Raw genomic sequence first — 21,199 nt, 5'->3', positions numbered from 1 at the left:
ACAGCGGTGTTAGATTTGTTTCTACCGCAGTTTATATTAAAGGATTTTGGTCATAAAAAGGCAGCTGTCAAATAAAGTTTATTTTTAAAATGATTGTCCTTTAAATCATTTATCTGATATTTGAAGATAGTTTCCAGACGCAAGTGAATAGTCCTCAAGTACCGCAAGTCAACCGTGTTTCAGTATATTTAGACTTCTTTTACACCAGCTTGATTAAATATTACCTTCGCTTACTGTTTCAGCGAATAGTCTTATTTTTAAGCGCAGGCAAAATGTATATGTGATACCTTTTTTCGCCTCAGAAATCATGCATTAACGGATCAGTTGTAGCCAAAACAGATCACATGATCAAAACCATTTATGAGGGCATCTAGCACGCTATTTGAACTGTTGAAACATGAACTGTGTTGTTTACAATGATCAAGTTACATTGCCAGTTATAAATTACATGTATATTCATTGTCTTGTTATTAATTGTTTTCTATATGTTATCTTGTATCAACACTTTAGGCATGACTTTCTTATTATGCCCTTTTCAAAGAAGAGGGGGTATATTGTTTTGCACATGTCGGTCCGTCCGTCCACCAGATGGTTTTCGGATGATAACTCAAGAACGTTTAGGCCTAAGATCATGAAACTTCATAGGTACATTGATCATGACTTGTAGATGACCCCTATTGATTTTGAGGTCACAAGGTCAAAGGTTAAGGTCACAGTGCAGGCTTTTTCCGCCCTATGCCACGGGTCCGAAATTCGGCCCCATTCCCAATGCAAATCTGGTTGTTTTTTTCCCAATTGAAAAAAAAATTCCCAATTATTCCAAAAAAAAAAAATTTTTTTTTTTTTTTTTTTTTTACCCTTAAAATATATAAGTTGACCTGATCCAGTGTAGAAAATAGAAAGTATTGCATAATTAAATTATCTGTTGCCTTGAAATTGTTTTTAAAACTGTAAAATATGTTAATGATTATTTTAGACTTTCCTTATTTTCCTCAAAATCCAGCGCTTCGCGAGATTTTTTTCACCTCAAAAAAAGGCCAAGCCTTTTCCCCAAATTCAGATTTAAAAACCTGCACTTATCACACATGTTCATAATATTTTGTAAAATTTTAATAATAAGTTATCCAAATAGTCGTTATTTACCAGTTAACGGCTTCTTTGAAATATAATTAACACTATTTACATGCGATAATTTTTCCCAATTGAGCCAATTTTGCGATTAATTTTTTTCCCAAAATGGGAGTTTTCACGACGCGAAATTCCCAAAATTCCAGTGTGGCATTTTCCCAAAATGGAGCGGAAAAAGCCTGCAGTGACTCAAAGTAGTAAAATGGTTTTCTGATGATAACTCAAGAACACTAACGCCCAGGATTAGTAAACTTCATAGGTACATTGATCATGACTCGCAGATGATCCCTATTGATTTTCAGGTCACTAGGTCAAAGGTCAAGGTCACAGTGACTTGAAATAGAAAAATGGTTTCTGATAACTCAAGAACGCTTACGCCTAGGATCATGAAACTTCATACATGAAGGTACATTAATCATGACTGGCAGATGACCCCTATTGATTTTCAGGTCACTATGTCAAAGGTCAAGGTCACAGTGACCCGAAATAGTAAAATGGTTTCTGGATGATAACTGAAGAATGCTTACGCCTAGGATCATGAAACTTCATAGGCACATTGATCATGACTGGTAGATGACCCCTATTTATTTTCAGTTCACTAGGTCAAAGATCAAGGTCACAGTGACTCGAAACAGTAAAATGGTTTCCTGATGATAACTCAAGAATATTTAGGCATAGGATCATGAAACTTAATAGGTACATTGATCATGACTGGCAGATGACCCCTATTGACTTTCAGGTCACTAGGTCAAAGGTCAAGGTCACAGTGACAAAAAAACGTATTCACACAATGGCTGCCACTACAACTGACAGTCCATTGTTTGAATTATCTGTTGATAATCCTTAATAGATCGAAAAGATATGGACATCTTATAAACCATGTAAATTGTTTTAATCATATCTAATCATAGATATTGAACATGGAACATAAATAAAACATGAAGATTGAGATCATTTATTGAAAGAATCAACAAGATTTGCATATAATTATTATTATTTCAATACGCATATTTTCACGCTTGACCCGCTATTGCCCTAATTCTTCATTTCATTTAAGGTGTTGCAAAATCTTTAACACGAATCAAAACTGAAAATGACTTTTGCAGGCAGAAAGACTACTAAATGGCCTTTAAATTAATGCGTAAACTTCTTACTTTTCAACAGAGTTATAGCATTTGACCGCAAATAATGTTAAACCTCGATTTGGAAACGAGACGGAAGTCAACAAAGTCGTATTTACATGTCAGCAAAACATACCGAAATGTTTGACAAAGAGTAGCTCCGATTACTACTCAATCAATGCGTTTTAAAGAACAGGCCTTGAAGATGCTGTTTGCAAAAAAAATCATCAAAAAATGTCAACTATTTATCGCGATACACAGTCTGGAACATCAAAATGATCCGCTATGGGTAATGATTCGGTAATGGTAACTTGACTGTATTTAAAAACAATTTCTGAATGAAATGAATTTTTTTGCCAGCCCCTTCCCCGCTAACATAATTTATCATTCGATTCTCTTACTCTTAGTCATATATTATCATTAACTCCGCTTATGAGACCTTACAAACATGAACATACATGTGTTATCATTTCTTTATAGAAGTATTTAACAAATTTTAAAGCGAGATGATACGATTTTTTATATGTGTTAAATTGTAATATATTGATAAAATATGTTACAATAATACAAAATAGGCAAGAAAAATAATATACATTGAAGACAAATTTCATAAAATACAGCAAAGACAAATTAGCGCCCCGAGCCAATTGTGACGAAGATATTTCGTACATATTTTCCTACAATGACCGAAGCTTTCGTCTTTTTATTAGAATCAGAGTTAGTGTTCATGTGTCGTATGAATAGATATCCTTGCGGGAATTTCAAATAAACCGTTAAACTAAATTTAGATTCACATCGTACATGCATGATATACATGCTGGCATTTAGACTGTACAGCCATTTTCAATTTCAGAATTAAATATCTGGCTTATTTTTCATTTTTCCGCGCATGTTCTTCTTCACTTTTATTTTAATTTATATTGAAATATATATATAATAAGTTTTTTACACATTTTATATAAACTCATAAATATTTGACAAAATCATATAATCTCCCTCTAACAAATTATGTATTTCAGATATAATAAAATCATTTTCATGTATGAGTTTATATTAAGTATTGCTTTCAGATTCGTTTGGTATTACTATTCACAAATTACATTGTATACTTCTTCTTTCTTAATTTGGTCCATATTCCACAGATAAACATTTAAAAGCTAAAAATATTAAAAAGGCGAACTGCCTCTTTCAATTCTGACAGTGTTTGCTAAATGTTTGTTATTTATTATTTTTTGTTTATTGTTATAGTTTGCCACTGTCTACAAAGCAAGAGATGTTGTAAAAGATAGAATAGTTGCGGTTAAAAAAGTAAGTGATGTCATCATGAGAAGATAATTATATTAAAAATGTAACTTTACAAGTTAAGCTCAGTTAGGGATATATCTGCTTCTGTAATGAAAGCATTTCATTGTATTCCTTACATCCTTTTTACAGGTAAAACTAATTTTTTTAGTTTTGTTTTTGATTTTAAAAGTATTTCATGTAAACAGTAAAACATAATGGCTTGCAATAAACATATACATTATATAATTTCCTTGCAATATAAAGTTCACATGAAGTCACAATTCCTTTAAATTATCAATATACATTCTACATTAGCAATTCCATTGAAAAAAGGAAATGTTCATTTTGTAATACACTTGCTTTATAAAGCATTAACATTACTTTGGTCATTGCTTCCTCCATTAGATCAAGCTAGGTACGAGGCAGGAAGCTGCAGATGGTATAAATAGAACTGCACTTCGCGAGATCAAGTTGCTGCAAGAGCTTAATCACCCTCACATAATTGGGGTAGGTATCTCAATCACCCTCGCATAATTGGGGTTGGTATCTCAATCACCCTCACGTAATTGGAGTAGGTATCTCAATCACCCACACATCTTGGGGTAGGTATCTCAATCAGCCACAGATCATTGGGGTCGGTATCTTTATCACCCTCGCATAATTGGGGTTGGTATCTCGATCACCCTCACGTAATTGGAGTAGGTATCTCAATCACCCGCACATCTTGGGGTAGGTATCTCAATCAGCCACACATCATTGGGGTAGGTATCTCAATTACCCTTACATAATTGGGGTAGGTATCTCAATCACCCTCACATAATTGGGGTAGGTATCACAATCACCCATGCATCATTGGGGTAGGTAATCACCCACACATCATTTGGGTAGGTATCTCAATCCCCACACATCATGGGGATAGATATCTCAATCACCCATACACAATTTTGGAAGGTATCACAATCACCCACACATCATTGGGATAGGTATCTCAATAACCCACATGTCATTCACATCAATAACAAGGTATCTCGATCACCCTCACATAATAAGGGAAGGTATCTCAATCACCCACACATCATTGGGTTAGGTACCTCAATTACCCACACATCATTGGGATATATATATATATATATATATATAAATCACCCACACATCTTGGGATAGGTTTCTCAATCACCCATATCTCATTGGGATAGATATCTCAATCACCCTCATATCATTGGGGTAGGTATTTCAAGTATGCATACATCATTTAGTAGGTATTGCAATCACCCACAAATCATTGGGATAGGTATATCAATCATTCACACATTGTGCTACCTCACCAACACATCTTTGAGGTAGGAAATTAAAAACCCAGCACATCATTGGTTTAGGTAAATTCAATAACACATACATCGTAAGTGTAGGTAAATCAATCAGCCACACAGAATAAGGGGTATGGTTATAATAACTACTAAGAATAAATTATGTTTTTGTTTTCTTATCCCTTCATGATACTGCAAAACAAAGTCAATTTTTATGACAGAATACCCATATAAATACAATCAGGTGTTGAACACAGGTTTTCATTTTTGATTTCATTCAGCCCCGTCTAGCTGATAAAAGTACAATGTCCTGGAAAAAAATTAATTCTTTAACTGGGCATGATGGGGGGTAAACAATTAGCCCCTATTCTTACGTATCTACCCTAACGAAGTTAACCGTATGACTTTCGAAACAGCTTGACTGGATTAGCTTTCTTCATGAAGTTCAGGCGTCAGCTCACTTTACACTGCTGCGCACTCTCACTAGTGACTTGAAATGTTAATTAAATGCAGGGATTGTATATGTATTATATTTGATGATAATGTTTTTCATGCCTATGTTTATTTTGTCTTTATTAAAAAGTATAACATTTGGAATAATTGTTCATCTGGATCTTATAATTGTGGCTCTGTCTTCACACAAAATTTACCAAAAAAAATTGCAGTATGTTTCTTATAATGATGTTTTCTTTCAATTGTCCCCAAATTATATATTTTTACTCCCATGCTCAAACCACCAATAAATAGACCCTCGTGGTTTGATTTCTGTTGTCATCTTTGTGATTGATTGTTTTCTTGGGAAAAAAAATCTGAAAAAGGTGTTTGCAATTTTCTTTGTGTTTTTCTTCAGTTACTCGATGTTTTCGGACAGAAATCCAATGTCAGTTTGGTCTTCGACTTTATGGAAACAGACCTTGAGGTATGTATAAGATTGAAATTGACTGGTAAGATGTTCCATTACATCATGTAACAGGGAGGTATGGTGTTTGCCATTATAATGATTAAGTTAACTTAATATTGGTGCGATGCATTTTCATGTAATAAGAAAACTTGGTAATTGAGTGTATTAATTGAACAACAATTTAAATAACTGAGAGTAGAAGATTTTCTGGTTTGTTTGTGAGCAATAACTGGTATGGGTATTATAACTTTGTAAGTTGAGGTATACTGATATTTCTTATCATAATGTATGTTAAAAAGTTGTGAACTCGAATGTGTAGACATTTAAACATGTCCTAGAGGACTTATCATTCTACTTAATTGTACAAGTACTGGCTTGACTTTTTCCTTCTTTCATTTAAAGCTCATTTACAATTGTGCAGGTGTTCATATTTACTAATGTGTGTGTTAATATTTACCATTGTATAGGCGTTAAAATTTACCTTTGTGCAATTGTTTATGTTAACCATTTTGCAGGTGTTAATATTTACCTTTGTGCAATTGTTAATATTTTCCATTGTGCAGGTGTTCATATTTACCTTTGTGCAATTGTTTATATTTACCATTGTGCAGGTGTTCATATTTACCATTGTGCAATTGATCATATTTATCATTGTGCAGGTGTTCATAATTTACCATTTTACAATTGTTCATATTAACCATTGTGCAGGTGTTCATAATGTACCATTATGCAATTGTTCATATGAACCATTGTGCAGGTGTTCATAATTTACCATTATGCAACTGTCCATATTAACCATTGTGCAGGTGTTCCTATTTACTATTATGCAGGTGTCCATATTGACCTTTATGCAGGTGTTCAATGTTTCCATGTATGTTGCAGGTGATTATCAAGGACAATACCATCATACTGACAATGGCTCATATCAAGGCATACATCTTGCAGACTCTACAGGGACTTGAGTACTTACATGCTAATTGGATATTACACAGGGTCAGTATATACACAGTACACGCTAATTCTACACCTGGTCAGTGTAAGTTATTTAATAATTTAAGTAGCAAGCCTTTGTAGATATAAAGACCTGTTTTGCAAGAGAAATATCACTATGTGTATTTATTGTCCCCTACCGGTGAAACCGGAGGGGACTTATGGTTTGCGCTCCGTGTGTCAGTCAGTCTGTCAGTCCGTCAGACTTTTCTGGATCCTGCGATAACTTTAAAAGTTCTTCATATTTTTTCATGAAACTTCAAGCATGGATAGATGGCAATATGGAGAGTATGCACGTCATTTCATTTCGTTCATACGTCAAGAATTCTGGTTGCTATGGCAACAAATATTTAAAAAATAATAATTTTTTTTACTGACAATGGTGGAGTTTCACCGGTAGGGGACAATATTGCTTGGCAATCTCTTGTTTTTAAGTAGATGAGTTAGTTAAATAAATTCTAGTGTGCTTTATCTCATAGCCAGTGTATCATGTTTTAAGAACAAATGCCAAAAAATGGTGGCTATCAACCTTGGTAAGCTGTTTAACAAGAAGGCATATTAAGAGAGCAGTGTGTTTTTTATGGCAATTTCGGGGCCGAAATTCGGCTCCATTCCCCTCAAGAAAGAGTATATATTTTCCCCCTGTTTTGTAGAAAAAATCCCCTCCAGAAGTTAAAAAAAAATAATTTTTTTTTTTTTTAACTATTGTTGAAAAAATCATTGATATATTTATAAAAAAAAACGGACAGAGACATTCAGCTGTGAATATTACATTCATACATACATGTGTATTCATTTAATAAATATCATAACATATAAACAAGTGAATTTTTAATTTTCCCCTTTTCCTAAAAAAGACGCATTTTTCCCCTTTGGACGGGCCCCGCCACCATTCCCCTATAGGTGAAAAAAACACTGGAGAGAGATCAAACCCGTATCTCATTTTTATTAACCAGGTTTTCCGAAGGAAAAAACTGGTTATTAGATTGGCGAATGCGGGCTGGCTGGCGGGCTGGCGGAACAAGCTTGTCCGGGCCATAACTATGTCGTTCATTGTCAGATTTTAAAATCATTTGGCACATTTGTTCACCATCATTGGACGGTGTGTCGCGCGAAATAATTACGTCGATATCTCCAAGGTCAAGGTCACACTTTGAGTTCAAAGGTCAATGGCCATAAATGAGCTTGTCCTGGCCATAACTATGTCATTCATTGTGAGATTTTAAAATCATTTGACACATTTGTTCACCATCATGGGACGGTGTGTCGCACGAAAGAATCACGTCAATATCTCCAATGTCAAGGTCGCCACGACTAAAAATATATTTTTTTTTAAAACAAACTTACAAAGGGGGTTAATTTTGTTTGTTCATTTCAAAAGTTCAGTTTGAGTTTTCTCCCTTTATCAGATTTTTTTTTCACAATGAAAACCTGGTTTTGTGACAATTTTGTCCCTTGTCCTTGTTGTTGTATTTATTGACCAGTTACATTTTGTCGATTAATGATTAAGTTGGGCAATATTCAGTTAATATTTTGCTGGTAAATAAATTCAGGTGGCTTTTTAGCTCGGCTGTTTTCGGAGAAAACCTGAGGTATTGTCATAGCCAGCTTGTCGTCTGACGTCGTGCTAAAACCTTTACATTTTGTTAACCTTTTGAACATTGGATCTAAAATCAAACTGCTTCCACTTACATCTTTGAAACTTCATATGTAGATGCACCTTGATGAGTTCTACATGCCACACTCATTTTTGGGTCACTAGGTCAAAGGTCATGGTAACTGTGACCTCTAAAAAAATAAATTTTGACAAGCTTTCATTTATTCAAAACTTCACCCGCAGCCGAGCGTTGGCATCTGGTATGCGGTGCTCTTGTTACTTGATGTATTTGGTCACACTCAATTGCACATAAAGATGCATTACAGTCTGTGTTTTTGTGAATGATCAGTTGTTCATAGATTTGAAATAATTGTTTTCATGCAATCTGTTATAATTGTAATCACTTTCATTTCAGGATATGAAGCCAAACAATCTGTTAATAAACAAAGATGGGGTGCTAAAGCTGGGAGATTTTGGTCTGGCCAAATTCTTTGGATCTCCAAACAGAATATATACTCATCAAGTTGTGACAAGGTATTAAGGCTTGTATTTTTTTTTTACCCTTTTTAAATCAATAATGTTTTGTCTATTTTTCTTTACATACATGTACTAGTAGTACACAAAGAGCTGTATATTTCATGATGTTTTGTTTTTATTTAGTCTTTAAAATATATACAACTTGAGCTTTGTAAGATTTGATGGAATTGATTTAAATTAGAATTAGCATGTAGTTCATGCTGCCTTAAGGATATTGTTTATGTTCCTGTAACAAACTTTAATGAAACTCTGGATCTTTTTCTATAACCAGGTGGTACAGATGTCCTGAGCTGCTATTTGGGGCTAGGAACTATGGTACAGGTGTGGATACATGGGCAGTGGGCTGTATACTAGCTGAGCTTTTATTGCGGGTATGTGACATGTGTTCACAATATACTATGATTAAAGAGTGAAAGCATAATGACACAATTCCATTTTGTATCAATGAATGAAGATTTCATTTCATAATTGTTATGCCCCCCTTCGAAGAAGAGGGGTTATATTGTTTTGCAGGATGTCAGTCGGCTTGATATTTCGCATATGCATTGGCCTTGGACAGTAGATGACCCCATTGGAAATTTGGGTCACTAGGTCAAAGGTCAAGGTTACTGTCACAATAAGTGTGAAAATCATTCCAATCAATAACTTGTAAAAAAAATTGACCAATCGGCTTGATACTTCACATGTGTATTATCAAAGGATTCAGGAATGGGTGTAAAGGCCCTGTTTGGGGGGCATCTTTCGCCGACCGCGGAGCTCTTGTTATCATTAGTTTTCTCCTTGAAAATGAAAATGGTTTGCACCTGCCTTTGAAATTATTTTCAGTTTCATCTTATGAAAGATTTGAAGTGATGGCTTATACTTTATCAGCTATCACTGTGAACCATTCATGAAATGCAATGCATTTTAATTAAATTGAACAATAGCTTTCTTTTGGTTAATTGTCGCATATTTAAACAATACTCTAGTGCAAATGATGTTGCATGGATTTCATGACATTTGTCTAATGTCTTTATGCAGGTACCATTTTTAGCGGGTGAGACAGATTTAGACCAACTCAGCAAGATATTTGAGGTTCTGGGCACTCCGTCCAGGGATGACTGGCCTGTAAGCATTAACACTTATGTAGCCTCATCTAAGAAAACTGGGCTAAATGCATGTGCGTAAAGTGTAGTTCCAGATTAGACTGTGCAGTCTGTGGGCGACACTTTCTACCTAATGTGGATTTTTGGTGTGAAGAGAATTATTTTAAATGAAAAATCGTATACATGCAAAAAGTGCCATCCCTGATTAGCTTATCTAATTATCACAGGCTTATCTGGGATGATACTGACCACACATGAATTAGGCCCAGGTGTCCCAGAAGTAGGCTCAATTAATTGTGTCTTGTTCTGATAAAACTGGGCATAATACATGTGCGTAAAGTGTCGTCCCAGATTAGCCTGTTCAGTCTGCACAGGCTAATCAGGGCCGACACTTTCCACCTAAACTTGATTTTCGATAAGGAGGGACTTCCTTGAAACTAAAAATACCATTAAAGCGGAAAGTGTCGTCCCTGATTAGCCTGTGCGGACTGCACAGGCTAATCTGGGACGACACTTTACGCACATGAATTAAGCCCAGTTTTCTCAGAACAAGACACAATTTACCATGTGAAGAGATTGTTAAATGCTGCAACCTCATATGAAATCAGGTGTACTATTGTAGGAGATATGGTGTCCACTTGCAGCTGCAAGCTCATCTTTTTAGGAACTATGAATTCCAAGTTGTTCTTGCTTAATAGAACTGCGTCTTGAAACACGTCTTCTAGTTGGTTTGTTCACATGTGTATTGTGTTGTCCAGGTCATCCAGTCCACTGTATAGCAGGTACTGACACACACTGTATTCTGTTATGGTGTTTGTGCTTAACTGTGGGTAGGATGGGGCTATTTTGCTGAAATTGTGTGTACATGTAGGCTTACTTGGGATAATATATGTGGAAAGTCAGGTCGAGGTTATGGTCGCTGTTAAATAGACAAATGTTTTCCATTTAATTACTACAGTCAATAGAACAGTAAAGAACAATGGTTTCTGCTTAACTCTTTCAGTGCTGGAACCAAATTTTCAAGGCCTTTGCAAACAGTTTGGATCCAGATGAGACGCCACTGAATGTGGCGTCTCATCAGGATCCAATCTGTTTGCTTTTCTGATAGTATTCTTTGAAAAAAATCAAAGAAAATGCTTATTTTAGAAATTCAGCAGACAACATTTTAGCAGACGACAAATTTCCCAGCATGCAAAGGGTTAATAGCTTGAGATTGGAGAGGTTATGTGTAGGTTACTTATATGTAGACGTAGTTTGGGTAAATTAATTAAGAAAACAGTGTTTTTGTGGCATGGCTATGTTTCTAATGATTTGAGAAGTTTTATTAACATGGATCCAAGAGTTAAGTGTCATCCTGCACTTTATCCATACATTAAGCTCAGTTTTTATGTCTGATATTTAAGAGTTATATCCAAACTAAGTAAGCTCAGTTTTTATGTCTGATATTTAAGAGTTATATCCAAACTAAGGTACCAGTATGTACATTCTTGATTTCACTTGCAGGCCATGGAGTATCTGCCTGACTTTGTGCAGTTCAAGCCCGTCATAGGCAGGGACCTGAAGGAGATCTTTATTGCGGCCTCAGACGACCTTCTGGAGCTACTGAGAGGCTTACTGAGGATGGACCCTCTCAGCAGGATCACTGCCTCACAGGTATAATGCATGTGCGTGCAGTGTTTCCCAATCGGCCTGTGAAGTCTGCACAGGCTTATCAGGGACAATACTGTCCGCTTTTATGGAATTGTTTTCTCTAGAGAAAGTCTCTTATTGATGATAATCCAGTTTATGCGGAAGTGGTTTCTGATTAATCTGTGAAGACTTCAAAAAGTCCCTTAGCCATAGTTGAATGGAATAACTGTCTGAATCTCAGAGTAGACTCTCAAGTTCACCTAGCAGGGCTATAGATAACAAGCGTACTTGCGTTATTACGCAATTAAAATAACCAAAAACGTAATTAAATTCAAAATAAAGCATACAAAAACGCAAATACAAATTTGATAACATAAAGCCCGTAAAAAAAACTTGCATCACGTAACGCAATTCTTACGAACACCGGGCGTATGTTTTAGACTGGTTATTTTCCATACAAAAATGTACCGCATAGTTTATATGCCGTCCTATGAAGAAAAGAAGGCAGTCTTTCCAGCGATTATCAATCTTTGGGGTAGTATTGTAATTATTCGTAGACCTGTCCGATTTCTACTTTTTTTTTCAAGGTATTCAACTCAAAATGACCCGAAAACAAGGTGCATCGCTTTGAACATAACTTCATCAATTGTGCAGCGATTTTCACGAACTCGGTCTTATTCAACGCAAAAATGAATAACATTGATCAGAAATTCAGTAATTGTTTGTTATGTACAGGTACTTTTTTGAATTCCATTTGTATAAATAATATCGTATCCTTAGTAGATTTTTATTATGTTATATATGTCATTCCCTAAATTACCTAATTGAGTACAAAAAAACAGGGTTGAAAAACCCAATTAAGCTCAAAAGTAGGGGGTGAAATTTTTTGCTAAAACTATTGAATTTTCAAAAACCCTATTGTTGTCAAAAACAGGGGGTGAATTTATACCCCAAAAGTTATCTATAGCCCTGACCTAGCATTAAATATTGCTGTCTCATGTATACAGAATAATTTTGTGTAATTATACCACGGAAAATGATAAATGAGATGGGATAAATGGGAGTCACTCTTTTATATAGTTTGTCTGTCAGTTCACATACAATATTTTAAGATTGTGGTGAGAGCAGCTATCACATTTCTATTGATATATATTTTAAACTTTAAAATGTCATAACCATTGAGTGTACATATTCCTTTTTCAAGCCCAGTGATGCCGACAGTTCTACATTATTTACCCTTGACCATGGCTGACATAGCCGATGGGAGTACATGTATAAGTCACGTTAATGGCACATCTCTGTGCTGTTTAGTGACTGACTCCAAACATGTCATATTAAAAATAGTAAAAATTATTATTTCCTGGCCCTTTCCATTGCCTACTTTCTAATCAAGTCCTTCTGCATTTGTCATTTACAGGCTCTAAAGATGGCATACTTTCAAAGCAGGCTGTATCCACCCTGTACCTATTTGTTATTTACAGGCCTTACAAATGGCATACTTTCAAAGTCAGCACTTCTCCACTCCATAACTATGTGTTATTCACAGGCCTTTCTGATGGCATGCTTTTTATTGCCCTTCCCCCTCCATAACTATGGATTATTTACAGGCAGGCCTAACCTCATCCATACCTATTTGTTATTTACAGGCCCTTCAGAAGGCCTACTTTCAATGCAAGCCCTACCCCACCCCATACCACCTGCTACCTCAGCTTAAGAACAACAAGAAGGAAGTAATGGACCTGTGCAGACCCAGCCTGAAGAGGAAAATGGAGTCTGAGACAGGTACGCAGACCTTTTTCTACCTTTATCTTGGGTCATAATATCTGACCCTTTCCATAAGTGTACTCTAGCTGTGTTTTTCAAAGTTTTAAAATATGTTTTCCTTAACCTTATTAATAAGCACACTAAAATTTATAATTATTAAAAAAATACATATTAATCATTTCGTTTAAATTTTAATGACTATTTACAAAATGATCAAAAATACGTTAGAGCAGTCTTCGAAATAAGCACACCCCCGATTGCCCGTGGCGAGTAAATTTACTGCCGGGCACATACAAAAATTCACGTTTGTCGCCCGCCAGGCATGTAAATTATTGAAGCCAATTGACAGTTTATAAAAAAATCATAAGTAGTTCTTGATATTTGCATATCTTTTTTTCAATTTTGGGAGCAAACACCTTGCCGGAAGTTGTAAAGCAATGAAATTCGATTGGTCTAACAACACGCACCTGCTTGCGCACTTCATCGTTATTAATTTTGAACGATGCATTCGGTAACATTCGGTTCTTATCACCGGTTTCTCTAGAAATTAATCAAGTATATGCTTTTTGAATTGATTATTTCAATCAAGTCATGCGCTTCCGTTTTCGTCAATGTCAACAAATGTCATTGCCGACATAGAGGCTATGCAGTATCTAAGGTATGTTAATGAGGCTAAGCCCGGTAAAGCACTTTAACAAGAGGGCCTAAAAGGCCCAAAGTCGCTCATCTGAGATAAAAAGAAATGACCTGTTCTTTGCAGCCCAAGATATCAATAGAACAAATGTTCTAACCAAGTTTCATGAAGAATGAACAACAAATGGCCCCATGTCGGAAATGTTTTTCAACAGACTGGAACCATTTTTAAACTCTTCCAAGATATTATTGGGACAAATCTTCTGAAAAAGTTTCATGAAGATCCAACAATAAATGTGGCCTCTACAGTGTTAACAAGGCAAATATTCATGACGTACAACGGAAGACAGACTATTGACAAAAGGTGATCACAAAAGTTCACCATGAGCAAAAAATATTATGCTCATAAAGATTGTCACCATGTGTGAAGATCAGCAAGTGTCATTCAGATTGAACTAAAAATGTGACTAAAAGTTTTCACAATGTTTTACTATAAACAACTGTGGTTGTGCGGTCTCGTTCGCTTATGCAAATGCTTTCACTATAAACATTTAGAGAAAACTGCCCCACCCCCTGGCGGCCATGTTTTTCAACTGATCTGGACCATTTTCGAACTCAACCGTCATATCGAGAAAACACATGTTCTGACCAAATTTCATAAAGATTGGACCAAAAATGTGACATCTAGAATTTTCACATTTTTTCACTATATACATACAGAGAAAAGTGCCCCGCCCCCTGGAGGCCATGTTTTTTCACCGATCTGGACCATTTTCGAACTCATCCGAGATATCAATGAAACCAATGTTTTGACCAAGTTTCATGATGATTGGGCAAAAATTGTAACTTCTAGAGTGTTCACAAGGTTTCTCTATAGCCATATAAGGAATACTGCCCCGCCCCCTCTGGCAGCCATGTTTTTCAACAGACCTGAATCATTTTTGAACTCAACTAACATATCATTTAGACAAACATTTTGACAAAGTTACATGAAGATTGGGCATCAAATGTGACTTCTACAGTGTTCACAAGGTTTTTCTGTTTTTTTAACCTAGTGACCTAGTTTTTGACCCAGCATGACCCAGTTTCTAACTAAGTCGAGGTATCAATGGGACAAATGTTCTGACCAAGTTTCATGAAGACCGGACAATAAATGTGGCTTCTGGAGTTTTCACAAGGCAAATGTTGACGACGCACTACGGGCAAAAGGTGATCACAAAAGCTCACCATGAGCACAGCTCAGGTGAGCTAAAAACGGAAAATTGACAATGATTTAGAGAAAAAGGAAGCCAGGAAACGATAAGAGGACACCAGCGAACGCTATTTTTAAGAGCACTGGTGTAACGTTCGACCGTGGCTCCAGTACAAAAATGGCATGTTCTGTAGGTTGGTGTACAGACATAGCAGTGACACCCAAAGAAAAGTTGTGCAATTTTGTTGAAGGTGCAACTGTTCTTAAACTTGAAACAACTAGAGCTTTGTCATAGACGTGACAAATACCCCCACATGCTGCATTGACACAGAATCTTTTCATGTTGTTTTTACAAAAACAGCGTACACCATGCTCAATGTTTTAAACGCACTAAGTGACCCTGTAACCTAGTTTTTGAACCATCATGGCCCATGTTTGAACTTGACCTACACATCATCTAGATACAACTTCTGACCAAGTTTGGTGAAACTCTGATGAAAACTACTTGAATTTGAGAGGGGCCACCATGCTCAATGTTTTAAACGCACAAAGTGACCCCATGACCTAGTTTTTGACCCAGACTGACCCATATTAGAAGTTGACCAAGACATCATCTTGATACAACATCTGACCAAGTTTGGTGAAGATTGGATGAAAACAACTTGAATTAGAGAGCAAACACTTAATACGGACAGACCGACAGACCGTCCGACAAACAGACAAGCTTATTCCTATATGCCCCCCTAAACTTTGTTTGTGGTGGTAGAAGTGCATGAAAAAACCAAACTTCATGAGCATAGTACTGTCAAAAATTCCAGTTCCACTCAAGATGTGTACAAGTCCAAGGCTGCCAGGTGTCTCATTTAGTTGAAGAAAGCTGACTATGAAAAATTAGCTATCATATTTAGAACAGCTCATTATATTGCCAAACGTAATAAGTCTTTTAGGGACTAAGTTTACATATGCAAACTTGACAAGGAAAAGGGATTGGACATAGGAGAGTCCTATGTCAATGACAAGGGAGCAGCGGTTGTGTCAAACATTGCCCTTGTCACTCTGCAGCCAGTATTTATATTCTTGGTTAAAAAGTTCGGGCATGTAAAAAATATGTTGGGCATGTACAAATTCTTAAGTAACTAGCCCGAGTGGCATGTAACTTTTCAAAGCTAATTTTGAAGACTGCGTTAGAGGATGTTAATTTCTCATATATTGTTATATTGTCTTGACCAAACATGCATGGCTTGTGTACTGTTTTAAAGTAACAGCCAAATATGTCAGATATGAATTGAGATTTTAAAATACTGCATACTGCATAGTACTGTACAAATAACAAAACTAAACAAGTGCATTAACTCTTATACAGTCAAAACTGACCTAACGGTCACTTGAGAATAAAGGTCAATTGCAGACAATGGTCAGTCTGGATTCCCCCCCAACGAAAATCACTCTTAGACTTGAGAATAACGGTCAATGTCAATAACGGCCAACGACTAGTATATTCCACTCTGAAAGTCATGTTTGAACTGAAAACAATGGTCATGCGTAAGTTGTTTCAAGTCGCAAGAATTAAGAACACAAACGAAACAGGTGCACGTAACAATAAGAATGTGTATTAGAAGCAAATTTTGGCTGCATTCATAATGACTAAACACGAGCGCGTGACATAGTCAATAGATCTTTATCATTGATGTTGTTTATAACAACACTAAGCTGGCAAGTGTTGTTATAAGAAGGTGATAAAAAGATTAGTGATCGTCTTTTCAGGAAAAATATACATTGAATTGCAACTTTTATAACAACCTAAATATTTTTAAACAAGATTTTGGCGTCTTTTTCTTTGAATTACAATGATAGTGTTATACAGTTCTATCGTTTTATGACAGCAAATCCACTTTGATATTTGTTCGGACATGACGGCAATGACACGCGATAATCTTAAAAAAAAAACATCCCAATGAATGTAATACAAATTCTTGGATTTACTGAATGAACGAGATGCTAAGTAAACAACAATTCTATCGTTGATAATGTCACGGATTCAGTTTAAAAATATTTATGAAATTAAATCAACTTATAAAACATTATTTAATATTATTTAATAGAAATAATTTATGATATTATGCTTAGGCCTACTGGTAGTGGGTAGTTATTGGCAATTAGCCTTTGTTTTACACTGTGTGCGAACGACTGGGTGGGGTAACGACTTGGCAATACTACCAACTGACCAACAATCTAAAAAGTGGTGATCCAAGAATAGCGGTCACTTGTCGACATCGTTCACTTTGGCCATTTCGTTTGACTGACGGCTGTTCTCAGTTTTGACTGTATCTGCATTTCAAAATATCTTATAGACTTCCACCTCTAAACATTTGCCAGTGGATACATTGGTTCAAAAACATAATTATTACCATAAGTTTGTTTGTTTTGTTGGTTTTGTGCCGTTTTCAACAGTATTTCAATCCTATCACTGGGGTCAGTTTACCAACTGACACTCTTCCTGGGCTAGCTGGTTTACCAGTAACAGCCATACTTTCCCTCTCAAAAGCAAAGTGCCAGTGGCTATGTGCAAACAGCATAAACCAGAACAGCCTGCGAGTGTTCAGGTATTATTCTGTTTGCTGCTTATCAGCATCTAAGGTTTGGAGATGAAGCCTTAACGACTTGAATCTAGCAGGTCTTAAGCTAATTATAACTTTTTAAGGGACTATAAATGCGTGAAAATATGTATCTAAGTGGTAGAGGGTTAATCAGAGGTAGGGCGAATGACCATAAAAATATGTCACCATCAATGAGCGCACTATATTAAGGGACTGAAGTATCTTAAGGGGAATAACCAAATGCTCTACTTGACTGCCAACTGTCTGGTTATTCCCCTTTGCATGAGTGGTATCTTTGCTGGGAATATCATCTACATGATTTTTAACCAGGTTTTCCGAAGGAAAAAACTGGTTATTAGATTGGCGAATGCGGGCGGGCTGGCTGGCTGGCGGGCTGGCTGGCTGGCTGGCGGGCTGGCGGAACAAGCTTGTCCGGGCCATAACTATGTCGTTCATTGTCAGATTTTAAAATCATTTGGCACATTTGTTCACCATCATTGGACGGTGTGTCGCGCGAAATAATTACGTCTATATCTCCAAGGTCAAGGTCACACTTTGAGTTCAAAGGTCAAAAATGGCCATAAATGAGCTTGTCCGAGCCATAACTATGTCGTTCATTGTCAGATTTTAAAATCATTTGGCACATTTGTTCACCATCATTGGACGGTGTGTCGCGCGAAATAATTACGTCGATATCGCCAAGGTCAAGGTCACACTTTGAGTTCAAAGGTAAAAAATAGCCATAAATGAGCTTGTCTGGGCTATAACTATGTCATTCATTATGATATTTTAAAATCATTTGGCACATTTGTTCACCATCATGGGACGGTGTGTTGCACAAAAGAATCACGTCATTATCTCCAATGTCAAGGTCGCCACGACTAAAAATAGATTTATTTTAAAACAAACTTACAAAGGGTGTTAATTTTGTTTGTTCATTTAAAAAGTTCAGTTTGAGTTGTCTCCCTTTATCAGATTTTTTTTCACAATGAAAACCTGGTTTTGTGACAATTTTGTCCCTTGTTCAATGCTACAACATGTCAATTGTTGTCTCATATTTAAGGATAATCTTCTTTGCCTTGATTTGTTGGATGATCATTAAAGTTTGCTTAAAATTTTTAGAATATCTTGAATAATTTAATGAATGAAAAAAAGAGGAGAAAGTTTCTTTTTAACATCTGCGAGCCTTTGAATGTTGTTTGAAAGTAATAAATTTGATGCAGCATATACAATTACCTGTCCAATCCCTTATGAAAAGGCATGTTTTTGAAGATAACATTCTTAACATTAATTATCAGTCACATGGTGCTATTATGTTGGGATATTATTTGTTCTATGTACTAGATTATTTATGTTATTTCCCAAAAATATGTGCATACAACAGTTTAAACCTTGTGTCTACAAATACAACAAATTGCAGATAAAAGAAGCTGTACATATTTATATCAAAACCTATTGACGGGGTGTTATTGTACCGCTGCTGGGAAGGGGTGTTATTGTACTGCCGCTGGGAGGGGTGTTATTGTACCGCTGCTGGGAAGGGGTGTTATTGTACTGCCGCTGGGAGGGGTGTTATTGCACCACAGCTGGGAAGGGGTGTTATTGTACAGCCAATGTGATAGGGTGTTATTGTACCGCTGCTCAGAGGGGGTGTTATTGTACCACCGGTCTGAGTGGGTGTTATTGTTCTGCCGCTGGGAGGGGGTGTTATTGTACGCTGCTGGGAGGGGGTGGTATTGTACGCTGCTGGGAGGGGGTGTTATTGTACGCTGCTGGGAGGGGGTGTTATTGTACGCTGCTGGGAGGGGGTGTTATTGTACCGCTGCTCTGAGGGGGGTTTATTGTACGCTGCTGAGAGGGGGTGTTATTGTACGCTGCTGGGAGGGAGTGTTATTGTACGCTGCTGGGAGGGGGTGGTATTGTACGCTGCTGGGAGGGGGTGGTATTGTACCGCTGCTCTGAGGGGGGTTTATTGTACCGCTGCTCTGAGGGGGTGTTATTGTACCGCTGCTCTGAGGGGGTGTTATTGTACGCTGCTCTGAGGGGGTGTTATTGTACCGCTGCTCTGAGGGGGTGGTATTGTACCGCTGCTCTGAGGGGGGTTTATTGTACGCTGCTCTGAGGGGGTGTTATTGTACGCTGCTGGGAGGGGGTGTTATTGTACGCTGCTGGGAGGGGGTGTTATTGTACGCTGCTGGGAGGGGGTGGTATTGTACCGCTGCTCTGAGGGGGGTTTATTGTACGCTGCTGGGAGGGGGTGTTATTGTACGCTGCTGGGAGGGGGTGCTATTGCATTAATCAGAACTTTTCTTACTTATATCAATTTATGAATTATCTGCTGCATCCATTGCCTATTAGTGGTATACATACCTATTTACCCAAATAATGTAAATGTTACAAACAATTGACCTCTCACATTTATCTGCCAGGTTTTATGACCGTTATCAGATTATTAAACGCATGCATAATGTGTCAGTGGATTTATGTAAATAGCTTCAATATAAAATCTGGATGTCCAAAAAAATGGAGTCACAACAAATAATCATTAATAATTAAGAAGGATTCAAAAAATAAAAATAAATACAGTATGTCATCTCCATTAAGTTTACAAATTTTTTGTCAAAATATATCCATACATTCTTAGTCATTTGCCCTTGAACAAAGCTGACAACTGTTAACCCTTGATCAAAGCTGACAGTTATTTGCCCTTGAACAAAGCTTTCAGCTATTTGCCCTTGATCAAAGCTGACAGCTATTGCCCTTTAACAAAGCTGACAGCTGTTTACCCTTGAAAAACGCTGACAGCTGTTTTCCCTTGAAAAAAGCTGACAGATATTTGCCCTTGAACAAAGCTGTCAACTATTTGCCATTGAACAAACTGACAGCTGTTTACCCTTGAATAAAGCTGACAGCTGTTTACCCTTGAAAAAAGCTGACAGCTGTTTTCCCTTGAAAAAAGCTGACAACTGTTTACCCTTGAAAAAAACTGACGGCCGTTTGCCCTTGAACAAAGCCGACAGCTGTTTTCCCTTGAACAAAGCTTACAGCTGTTTTCCCTTAACAAAGCTGATAGCTATTTTCCCTTGAACAACGACACCCCTAGTTCCATTTATCTTATTTACACTGTTTAAACCAATATTAAACACTTCTATAAAAGTAATAGGGCATTCATACACATTTCAGTTATATTACTTAAAATGGTCTGTTCTTTAATCAACAAAGTATATAAGATTCTTAAAAAACAAATGTGTATGACATAAGAACCATTTTTGCATGATGTGGCTGAAGTAATCAATGTCAAATCTGTGAATGTGTTTTGATTTATGTTTTGTACTTAGAGACCTTTTTAAACTGTTTATATTTATTTAAAGATGAAAGAAACTATTCAAAATTATAAATAAACAAAAAGTATGTTCAATAAACATACAAGAATA

At 36.5% G+C, this 21,199-nt stretch overlaps 1 protein-coding gene across 1 annotated transcript in view; it reads left to right on the top strand.

Moving 5' to 3' along the window:
- LOC127880297 (cyclin-dependent kinase 7-like) overlaps window positions 1-21,199 on the top strand; it is a 36,990-nt gene that overhangs the window by 1,836 nt on the left and 13,955 nt on the right. Inside the window, exons 2-10 of the mRNA XM_052427660.1 lie at window positions 3,498-3,557; window positions 3,939-4,040; window positions 5,691-5,759; window positions 6,624-6,734; window positions 8,744-8,862; window positions 9,137-9,236; window positions 9,886-9,972; window positions 11,454-11,603; window positions 13,226-13,361. Of these exons, the coding sequence (XP_052283620.1) occupies window positions 3,498-3,557; window positions 3,939-4,040; window positions 5,691-5,759; window positions 6,624-6,734; window positions 8,744-8,862; window positions 9,137-9,236; window positions 9,886-9,972; window positions 11,454-11,603; window positions 13,226-13,361 (934 nt within the window). The remainder of the gene's footprint in view (window positions 1-3,497; window positions 3,558-3,938; window positions 4,041-5,690; window positions 5,760-6,623; window positions 6,735-8,743; window positions 8,863-9,136; window positions 9,237-9,885; window positions 9,973-11,453; window positions 11,604-13,225; window positions 13,362-21,199) is intronic.

The sequence above is a fragment of the Dreissena polymorpha genome, chromosome 4 (assembly GCF_020536995.1).
Source record: "Dreissena polymorpha isolate Duluth1 chromosome 4, UMN_Dpol_1.0, whole genome shotgun sequence".
NCBI classification, from domain to species: Eukaryota; Metazoa; Mollusca; class Bivalvia; order Myida; family Dreissenidae; genus Dreissena; species Dreissena polymorpha.
Note: the sequence above shows the minus strand (reverse complement) of the source record. Positions and strands in the feature narration are given on the sequence as shown.